We start from the raw sequence: 10,000 nt of genomic DNA, 5'->3' as shown, positions 1-10,000 counted from the left end.
TGTGAGTGAGTGAGTGTGAGTGAGTGTGTGAGTGTGTGTGAGTGTGAGTGTGTGTGAGTGTGTGAGTGAGTGAGTGTGAGTGTGTGAGTGAGTGTGTGAGTGTGAGTGAGTGTGTGAGTGTGAGTGAGTGTGTGAGTGTGTGTGAGTGTGTGAGTGAGTGAGTGTGAGTGAGTGTGTGAGTGTGTGAGTGAGTGAGTGTGTGAGTGTGTGTGTGAGTGTGTGTGTGAGTGTGAGTGTGAGTGTGTGTGTGAGTGTGTGTGTGAGTGAGTGTGTGAGTGTGTGAGTGAGTGTGAGTGAGTGTGTGAGTGAGTGTGTGAGTGTGTGAGTGTGTGAGTGTGTGAGTGAGTGAGTGTGTGAGTGTGTGTGAGTGTGTGAGTGAGTGAGTGTGAGTGAGTGTGTGAGTGTGAGTGAGTGTGTGAGTGTGTGTGAGTGTGTATGTGTGCACCGGAGCTGGTGCTGCCCCACAGCCTGAGGTGGATAAAGGGAATTTATCTCTACATTACCCTCACTCCCTAACCCAGAACCCAGCCCACCCCACATCGGTCAGTCTGTCTGTGTGAGAAAATCTTCCCTTCCATCACCCCCCGCTTTCTCCAGGGTACCCCCGTCCCACAGAATCACAGAATTCTAACAGCACAGGAGGAGGCCATTCAGCCCATCATGTCTGCACCGACTCTCCAAATGAGCATTATGACCTAGTGCCATTGCCCTGCCTTTTCCCTGTCCCCCTGCACATTGTTTCTATACAAATAATCATCCACTGCCCTCTCGAATGCCTCGATTGAACCTGCCTCCACCACACTTCCAGGCCGTGCATTCCAGACCCCAACCACTCGCCGTGTGAAAAAGTTTCTCACCTCACATTTGCTCCTTTTGCAAATCACTTTAAATCTGTGCCCTCTTGTTCTCGATCCTTTTACGAGTGGGAACAGTTTCTCCCTATCTACTCTGTCCAGCCCCCTCATGATTTTGAAAACTTCTATCAAATCTCCTCTCAGCCACCTTCTCCTCTCCAAGGAGAACAGTCCCAAACTCTCCAATCTATCCTCAGAGCTGAAGTTTCTCATCCCTGGAACCATTCTTGTAAACCTCTTCTGCTCTCTCTCCAACGTGTTCACATCCTTCCTATAATGTGGCGCCCAGAACTGTGCACAATACTCCAGCTGAGGTCTAATGAGTGTCTTATATAAATTCAGCATAACCTCCCTGCTCTTGTACTCTATGCCCCTATTAATAAAGCCCAGGATACTATATACTTTATTAACTGCTCTCTCCACCTGTCTTGACACCTTCGATGATCTAAGCACATATACCCCCAGGTCTTTCTGCTCCTGAACCCCCTTCAAAATTTCACCCCTTATTTTATATTGTCTGTCCATGTTCTTCCTACCAAAATGCATCATCTCACACTTCCCCACATTGAACGCCATCTGCCACCTATCTGCCCACTCCACCCAACTTGTCCATGTCCTATTGAAGTTCCACACCGTCCTCCTCACAGTTCACAACACTCCCAAGCTTCGTATCATCCACAAACTTTGAAACTGTCCCCTGCACACCAAGATCCAGATCATTAATATATATCAGGAAAAGCAAGGGTCCCAATACCGACCCCTGGGGAACTTCACTACAAACCTTCCTCCAGCCCGAAAAATACCCATTGACCATTACTCTCTGCTTCCTGTTTTTCAGCCACTGTTGTATCCACATTGTTACTGTCCCTGTTATTCCCTGAGTAGTAACTGTTCTCCCCGGTCTGTTGTGTGTCTCAGTGTCAGAGCTCAGTCTGAACACCAGCCTGTCTCCCCTGACTGAGAAAGGACAGAGCATTTCCCTGGCGCCTGTCACCTCCTCAGGACGTCCCAAAGCTTCACAGACAACAAAGGACTTTTCTTTTGGAAGCGAGGTCACTGTTGTGATGTAGGAATCGCAGCAGCCAATTTGTGCACAGCAAGATCCCACAACAGCGATGTGATCATGACCCAGATCGTCTGTATTTTTAGTGATGTTGGTTGAGGGATAAATATCGGCCCCAGGGACACGGGGGAGAAAACTACCCCCCTGCTCTTCTTCCAAATAGTGGCCGTGGGATCTTTCACACCCGCCCGAGAGTCTCATCTGAAAGACTAACCCTCCGACAGTGCAGCACTCCCTCAGTACTGACCCTCCGACAGTGCAGCACTCCCTCCGCACTGACCCTCCGACAGTGCAGCACTCCCTCAGTACTGTCCCTCCGACAGTGCGGCACTCCCTCAGTACTGACCCTCCGACAGTGCGGCACTCCCTCAGTACTGACCCTCCGACAGTGCGGCACTCCCTCAGTACTGACCCTCCGACAGTGCGGCACTCCCTCAGTACTGACCCTCCGACAGTGCGGCACTCCCTCAGTACTGACCCTCCGACAGTGCGGCACTCCCTCAGTACTGACCCGCCGACAGTGCGGCACTCCCTCAGTACTGACCCTCCGACAGTGCGGCACTCCCTCAGTACTGACCCTCCGACAGTGCGGCACTCCCTCAGTACTGACCCTCCGACAGTGCGGCACTCCCTCAGTACTGACCCTCCGACAGTGCGGCACTCCCTCAGTACTGACCCTCCGACAGTGCGGCACTCCCTCAGTACTGACCCTCCGACAGTGCGGCACTCCCTCAGTACTGACCCTCCGACAGTGCGGCACTCCCTCAGTACTGACCCTCCGACAGTGCGGCACTCCCTCAGTACTGACCCTCCGACAGTGCGGCACTCCCTCAGTACTGACCCTCCGACAGTGCAGCACTCCCTCAGTACTGACCCTCCGACAGTGCAGCACTCCCTCAGTACTGACCCTCTGACAGTGCAGCACTCCCTCAGTACTGACCCTCCGACAGTGCGGCACTCCCTCAGTACTGACCCTCTGACAGTGCAGCACTCCCTCAGTACTGACCCTCCGACAGTGCGGCACTCCCTCAGTACTGACCCTCCGACAGTGCAGCACTCCCTCCGCACTGACCCTCCGACAGTGCAGCACTCCCTCAGTACTGACCCTCCGACAGTGCGGCACTCCCTCAGTACTGACCCTCCGACAGTGCGGCACTCCCTCAGTACTGACCCTCCGACAGTGCGGCACTCCCTCAGTACTGACCCTCCGACAGTGCGGCACTCCCTCAGTACTGACCCTCCGACAGTGCGGCACTCCCTCAGTACTGACCCTCCGACAGTGCGGCACTCCCTCAGTACTGACCCTCCGACAGTGCGGCACTCCCTCAGTACTGACCCTCCGACAGTGCGGCACTCCCTCAGTACTGACCCTCCGACAGTGCGGCACTCCCTCAGTACTGACCCTCCGACAGTGCGGCACTCCCTCAGTACTGACCCTCCGACAGTGCGGCACTCCCTCACTACTGACCCTCCGACAGTGCGGCACTCCCTCAGTACTGACCCTCCGACAGTGCGGCACTCCCTCAGTACTGACCCTCCGACAGTGCGGCACTCCCTCAGTACTGACCCTCCAACAGTGCAGCACTCCCTCAGTACTGACCCTCCGACAGTGCGGCACTCCCTCAGTACTGACCCTCTGACAGTGCGGCACTCCCTCAGTACTGACCCTCCGACAGTGCGGCACTCCCTCAGTACTGACCCTCCGACAGTGTGGCACTCCCTCAGTACTGACCCTCCGACAGTGCAGCGCTCCCTCAGTACTGACCCTCCTACAGTGCGGCGCTCCCTCAGTACTGACCCTCCGACAGTGCAGCGCTCCCTCAGTACTGACCCTCTGACTGTGCAGCACTCCCTCAGTACTGACCCTCCGACAGTGCAGCACTCCCTCAGTACTGACCCTCCGACAGTGCAGCACTCCCTCAGTACTGACCCTCCGACAGTGCAGCACTCCCTCAGTACTGAGCCTCTGTGTGATGAGTGGAGTGATTATTCTGGGATGAATTCCCATCGCTGTTGGTGTTCACCGGTCTCTGTTTGATTGTGCAGGTGATGAGGGAATGGGCTGCTGCAGACCATCGGGCAAAGAACGCTCCCAACACAGACAGGATGGCATTGAATAAGGTTTGTGTAGGTTCCCAGGACTGTGTGTGGGGACAGTGTGTCCGTGTGTGTCTGTGGGGGACAGTGTGTGTGTGTGTGGGGACAGTGTGTCTGTGTGTGTGTGGGGGACAGTGTGTCTGTGTGTGTGTGGGGGACAGTGTGTGTGTGTGTGTGGGGGACAGTGTGTCCCTGTGTGTGTGTGGGGGACAGTGTGTCCCTGTGTGTGTGTGGGGGACAGTGTGTCTGTGTGTGTGTGGGGGACAGTGTGTGTGTGTGTGTGGGGGACAGTGTGTCCCTGTGTGTGTGTGGGGGACAGTGTGTCTGTGTGTGTGTGGGGGACAGTGTGTGTGTGTGTGTGGGGGACAGTGTGTGTGTGTGTGGGGACAGTGTGTGTGTGTGTGTGTGGGGGACAGTGTGTCCGTGTGTGTGTGTGGGGGACAGTGTGTCCCTGTGTGTGTGTGGGGGACAGTGTGTCTGTGTGTGTGGGGGGGACAGTGTGTCCGTGTGTGTGTGTGGGGGACAGTGTGTCCCAGAGTGTGTGTGGGGGACAGTGTGTCCCTGTGTGTGTGTGGGGGACAGTGTGTCTGTGTGTGTGGGGGGGACAGTGTGTCCGTGTGTGTGTGGGGGACAGTGTGTGTGTGTGTGTGTGGGGGACAGTGTGTCTGTGTGAGTGTGGGGGACAGTGTGTCCGTGTGTGTGTGTGCGTGTGGGGGACAGTGTGTCCGTGTGTGTGTGTGTGGGGGACAGTGTGTCCGTGTTTGTGTGTGTGGGGGACAGTGTGTCCGTGTGTGTGTGTGGGGGACAGTGTGTCCGTGTTTGTGTGTGTGGGGGACAGTGTGTCCGTGTGTGTGTGTGGGGGACAGTGTGTCCGTGTGTGTGTGGGGGACAGTGTGTCCGTGTGTGTGTGGGGGACAGTGTGTCCGTGTGTGTGTGTGTGTGGGGGACAGTGTGTCCGTGTGTGTGTGTGGGGGACAGTTTGTCCGTGTGTCTGTGTGGGGGACAGTGTGTCCGTGTGTGTGTGTGGGGGACAGTGTGTCCGTGTGTGTGGGGGACAGTGTGTCTGTGTGTGTGTGTGGGGGACAGTGTGTCTGTGTGGGGACAGTGTGTCTGTGTCTGTGTGGGGACAGTGTGTCTGTGTGTGTGGGGGACAGTGTGTCCGTGTGTGTGTGTGGGGGACAGTGTGTCTGTGCGGGGACAGTGTGTCTGTGTCTGTGTGGGGACAGTGTGTCCGTGTGTGTGGGGGACAGTGTGTCTGCGTCTTTGTGGGGGACAGTGTGTCTGTGTCTGTGTGGGGACAGTGTGTCTGTGTCTGTGTGGGGACAGTGTGACCGTGTGTGTGTGGGGGACAGTGTGTCCGTGTGTGTGTGTGGGGGACAGTGTGTGTGTGTGTGTGTGGGGACAGTGTGTCTGTGTGTGTGTGAGGGACAGTGTGTGTGTGTGTGTGGGGGGGACAGTGTGTCTGTGTGTGTGGGGGGGACAGTGTGTCCGTGTGTGTGTGTGGGGGACAGTGTGTCTGTGTGTGTGTGGGGGACAGTGTGTCTGTGTGTGTGGGGGGGACAGTGTGTCCGTGTGTGTGTGTGGGGGACAGTGTGTCCGTGTTTGTGTGTGTGGGGGACAGTGTGTCTGTGTGTGTGTGGGGGACAGTGTGTGTGTGTGTGGGGGACAGTGTGTCCGTGTGTGTGTGTGCGTGTGGGGGACAGTGTGTCCGCGCGTGTGTGTGTGGGGGACAGTGTGTCCGTGTTTGTGTGTGTGGGGGACAGTGTGTCCGTGTGTGTGTGTGGGGGACAGTGTGTCCGTGTTTGTGTGTGTGGGGGACAGTGTGTCCGTGTTTGTGTGTGTGGGGGACAGTGTGTCCGTGTTTGTGTGTGTGGGGGACAGTTTGTCTGTGTGTGTGTGGGGGACAGTGTGTCTGTGTGTGTGTGTGGGGACAGTGTGTCTGCGTGTGTGTGGGGGACAGTGTGTCTGTGTGTGTGTGGGGGACAGTGTGTCTGTGTGTGTGTGGGGGACAGTGTGTCCGTGTGTGTGTGGGGGACAGTGTGTCTGTGTGTGTGTGGGGGACAATGTGTCTGTGTGTGTGTGGGGGACAGTGTGTCCGTGTGTGTGTGTGTGGGGGACAGTGTGTCCGTGTGTGTGTGTGTGGGGGACAGTGTGTCCGTGTGTGTGTGTGTGGGGGACAGTGTGTCCGTGTGTGTATGTGGGGGACAGTGTGTCCGTGTGTGTGTGTGTGTGGGACATTGTGTCCGTGTGTGTGTGGGGGACAGTGTGTCCGTGTGTGTGTGGGGGACAGTGTGTCCGTGTGTGTGTGGGGGACAGTGTGTCCGTGTGTGTGTGGGGACAGTGTGTCCGTGTGTGTGTGTGTGGGGGACAGTGTGTCCGTGTGTGTGTGGGGGACAGTGTGTCCGTGTGTGTGTGGGGGACAGTGTGTCTGTGTGTGTGTGGAGGACAGTGTGTCCGTGTGTGTGTGTGGGGGACAGTGTGTCCGTGTGTGTGTGTGGGGGACAGTGTGTCCGTGTGTGTGTGTGTGGGGGACAGTGTGTCCGTGTGTTTGTGTGTGGTGGACAGTGTGTCCGTGTGTGTGTGTGGGGGGGACAGTGTGTCCGTGTGTGTGTGTGGGGGGGACAGTGTGTCCGTGTGTGTGTGTGTGGGGGACAGTGTGTCCGCGTGTGTGTGGGGGACAGTGTGTCTGTGTGTGTGTGTGTGGAGGACAGTGTGTCCGTGTGTGTGTGGGGGACAGTGTGTCCGTGTGTGTGTGGGGGACAGTGTGTCCGTGTGTGTGTGGGGGACAGTGTGTCCGTGTGTGTGTGGGGACATTGTGTCCGTGTGTGTGTGGGGACAGTGTGTCCCTGTGTGTGTGTGTGTGGGGGACAGTGTGTCCGTGTGTGTGGGGGACAGTGTGTCCCATTCCCTATGAGGCTCTTGCTGAATTCTGGAATATGTTGTCAGCATTTCCAGCTAATCCTCGGGACCCTGGAGGAACAGGTGGCCAGCGAGAGACAGCGTCTGATGGAGACTCACCTGTCCCGGGTGCTGGCGTTGCTGAATGATGACCGACGCGTGGCCTTAGAGAATTACTTGACCGCTCTCCAGGCTGACCCCCCACAGGTGAGGGTCCAGGGGCTGCGCTGTGGGCAGGAGGGGGTAATGTGCTGGGGGTCTCAGGGGGAGATGGGGAGGGATCGACCGGGGCACTGAGGATGGGGCTGTCTGTCTGTCTGGTCCCTGTTTGTCTGTCTGTCTGCCTGGTCCCTGTTTGTCCGTCTGTCTGTCTAGTCCCTGTATGTCTGTCCATCTGTCTGGTCCCTGTTTGTCTGTCTGTCTGGTCCCTATTTGTCTGTCTGTCCGGTCCCTGTTTGTCTGTCTGTCTGGTCCCTGTTTATCTGTCTGTCTGCATCCTCATCTGGTCCTTTTTGTCTGTCTCTTAGTCTGGATCCTGTGTGTTTGTCTAGACGCTGTCTGCCTGGCTCCCGTCTGACTGTCTAGATGCTGCCAGTCTGGGTCCTGTCTGTCAGGATCCTGTCTGTCTGCCAAGATGCTGTCTGCCTGCCTGTCTGGGTCTTGTCTGACTGTCTTGACATTGCCTGCTTGCCAGTCTGGACCCTGAATGCCTGCCTAGATGCTGTCTGTTTGCCTGTCTTGGTCCTGTCTGTTTGTCTACTTGCTGCCTGTCTGGGCCCTGTCTATCTGTTTGGATGCTGTCTGTTTGCCTGTCTGGGTCCTGTCTGTCTGTCTACATGCTGCCTGTCTGGGCCCTGTCTGTCTGTCTACATGCTGTCTGTCTGCCTGCCTGTCTGGGCCCTGTCTGTCTGTCTGGATGCTGTCTGTCTGCCTGTCTGGGCCCTGTCTATCTGTCTGGATGCTGCCTGTCTGCCTGTCTTGTTCCTGTCTGTCTGTCTAGATGCTGTCTGTCTGCCTGTCTGGGGCCTGTCTATCTGTCTGGATGCTGCCTGTCTGCCTGTCTTGGTCCTGTCTGTCTGTCTAGATGCTGCCTGTCTGGGTCCTGTCTGTCTGTCTGTCTACATGCTGCCTGTCTGGGCCCTGTCTGTCTGTCTGTCTACATGCTGTCTGTCTGCCTGCCTGTCTGGGCCCTGTCTATCTGTCTGGATGCTGTCTGTCTGCCTGTCTGTGTCCTGTCTATCTGTCTGGATGCTGTCTGTTTGCCTGTCTGGGACCTGACTATCTGTCTGGATGCTGTCTGTCTGCCTGTCTGGGGCCTGTCTGTCTGTCTAGACACTGCCTGTCTGACTCTGCTGCTGCTCCCTCAGCCTGACCACGTCCTGCAGGCGTTAATCCGGTATATTCGAGCTGAGGAGAAGGATCGCAGACACTCGGTCCGACACTATCAACATGTCCTGGCTGTCGACCCACTGAGAGCTCAGCAAATGAAATTCCAGGTGAGACAGCACGTCATAGGTCAGAGGTCAAGGAGTCTGGAGTCTGCGGGAGGGGTTGGAGGGCGTGGGGTCCGAGGGAGGGGTCTGGGATCTGAGAGAAGATTCTGGAGTCTGAGGGATGGGTTTGTGGTCTGAGGGGTCTGGGGTCAACGAGAAGGGTCTGGGGTCAACGAGAAGGGTCTGGGGTCAACGAGAAGGGTCTGGGGTCAACGAGAAGGGTCTGGGGTCAGCGAGAAGGGTCTGGGATCCGAGGGATGGGTCTGGGGTCAGAGGGATGGGTTTGTGGTCTGAGGGGTCTGGGGTCAGCGAGAAGGGTCTGGGGTCAGCGAGAAGAGTCTGGGGTCTGAGGGAGATGTCTGGGGTCTGGGGTCTGAGGGAGGGTTTTGGGATCTGGGGTCCGAGGGGATGGTCTGGAGTCAGAGAGAGGGGTCTGGAGTCCGAGGGAGATGTCTGGGGTCTGAGGGAGGGTTTTGGGGTCTGGGTTTGTGGTCTTGGGGCAAAGCTGCTTTGACTCTCTCTTTCTCCCTCTCTCTTTGTCTCTTTCTCCATCTCTCCATCTCTCCATCTCTCCATCTCTCCATGCCTCTATCCCTCTCTCTGACCCTCTCCTTCTCTCCTTTAGGTTCTCACTCACCTCCGAGTGATCGAGGAGCGGTTGAATCAGAGTTTGGCTCTTCTCTTCAAAATCCCAGAGCTGGCCAGGGAGTTGAGCGATGATGTGGGTAAGTGGCAGATATTAACCTCCTCCCCATCCCCCACCCCCCGCCCACCCCCCCTCCCCCAACCCCCATCCCCCACCCCCACGCTACCACCCCTACCCCGGGGTGAGGGTCTGAGAGACACAGGGAGAGGGAGAGACACACCCGGGGTGTGGGGCTGAGAGACACAGGGAGAGGGAGAGACACCCCCGGGGTGTGGGGCTGAGAGACACAGGGAGAGGGAGAGACACCCCCGGGGTGTGGGACTGAGAGACACAGGGAGAGACACCCCCGGGGTGTGGGGCTGAGAGACACAGGGAGAGGGAGAGACACCCCCGGGGTGTGGGACTGAGAGACACAGGGAGAGGGAGAGACACCCCCGGGGTGTGGGACTGAGAGACACAGGGAGAGGGAGAGACACCCCCGGGGTGTGGGACTGAGAGACACAGGGAGAGGGAGAGACACCCCCGGGGTGTGGGACTGAGAGACACAGGGAGAGGGAGAGACACCCCCGGGGTGTGGGGCTGAGAGACACAGGGAGAGGGAGAGACACCCCCGGGGTGTGGGGCTGAGAGACACAGGGAGAGACACCCCCGGGGTGTGGGACTGAGAGACACAGGGAGAGACACCCCCGGGGTGTGGGACTGAGAGACACAGGGAGAGACACCCCCGGGGTGTGGGACTGAGAGACACAGGGAGAGACACCCCCGGGGTGTGGGACTGAGAGACACAGGGAGAGACACCCCCGGGGTGTGGGGCTGGGCGATGTGGAGCAGGAGAGACACCCCCGGGGTGTGGGACTGAGAGACACAGGGAGAGGGAGAGACACCCCCGGGGTGTGGGGCTGAGAGACACAGGGAGAGACACCCCCGGGGTGTGGGACTGAGAGACACA

At 57.6% G+C, this 10,000-nt stretch overlaps 1 protein-coding gene across 1 annotated transcript in view; it reads left to right on the top strand.

The window, feature by feature from the left end:
* LOC144676315 (amyloid beta precursor like protein 2-like) overlaps positions 1-9,130 on the top strand; it is a gene marked incomplete at its 3' end in the record, with an annotated part of 64,691 nt that extends 55,561 nt beyond the window's left edge. Inside the window, exons 8-11 of the mRNA XM_078536760.1 lie at positions 3,964-4,038; positions 6,961-7,119; positions 8,280-8,408; positions 9,031-9,130. Coding sequence (XP_078392886.1) covers positions 3,964-4,038; positions 6,961-7,119; positions 8,280-8,408; positions 9,031-9,130 — 463 coding nt within the window. The remainder of the gene's footprint in view (positions 1-3,963; positions 4,039-6,960; positions 7,120-8,279; positions 8,409-9,030) is intronic.
* Positions 9,131-10,000: the final 870 nt, after the last annotated feature.

This window comes from Cetorhinus maximus, unplaced genomic scaffold, assembly GCF_964194155.1.
Source record: "Cetorhinus maximus unplaced genomic scaffold, sCetMax3.hap1.1 HAP1_SCAFFOLD_1491, whole genome shotgun sequence".
In the NCBI taxonomy this organism is placed as follows: domain Eukaryota; kingdom Metazoa; phylum Chordata; class Chondrichthyes; order Lamniformes; family Cetorhinidae; genus Cetorhinus; species Cetorhinus maximus.
This window is presented reverse-complemented; position numbering and strand designations above follow the sequence as displayed.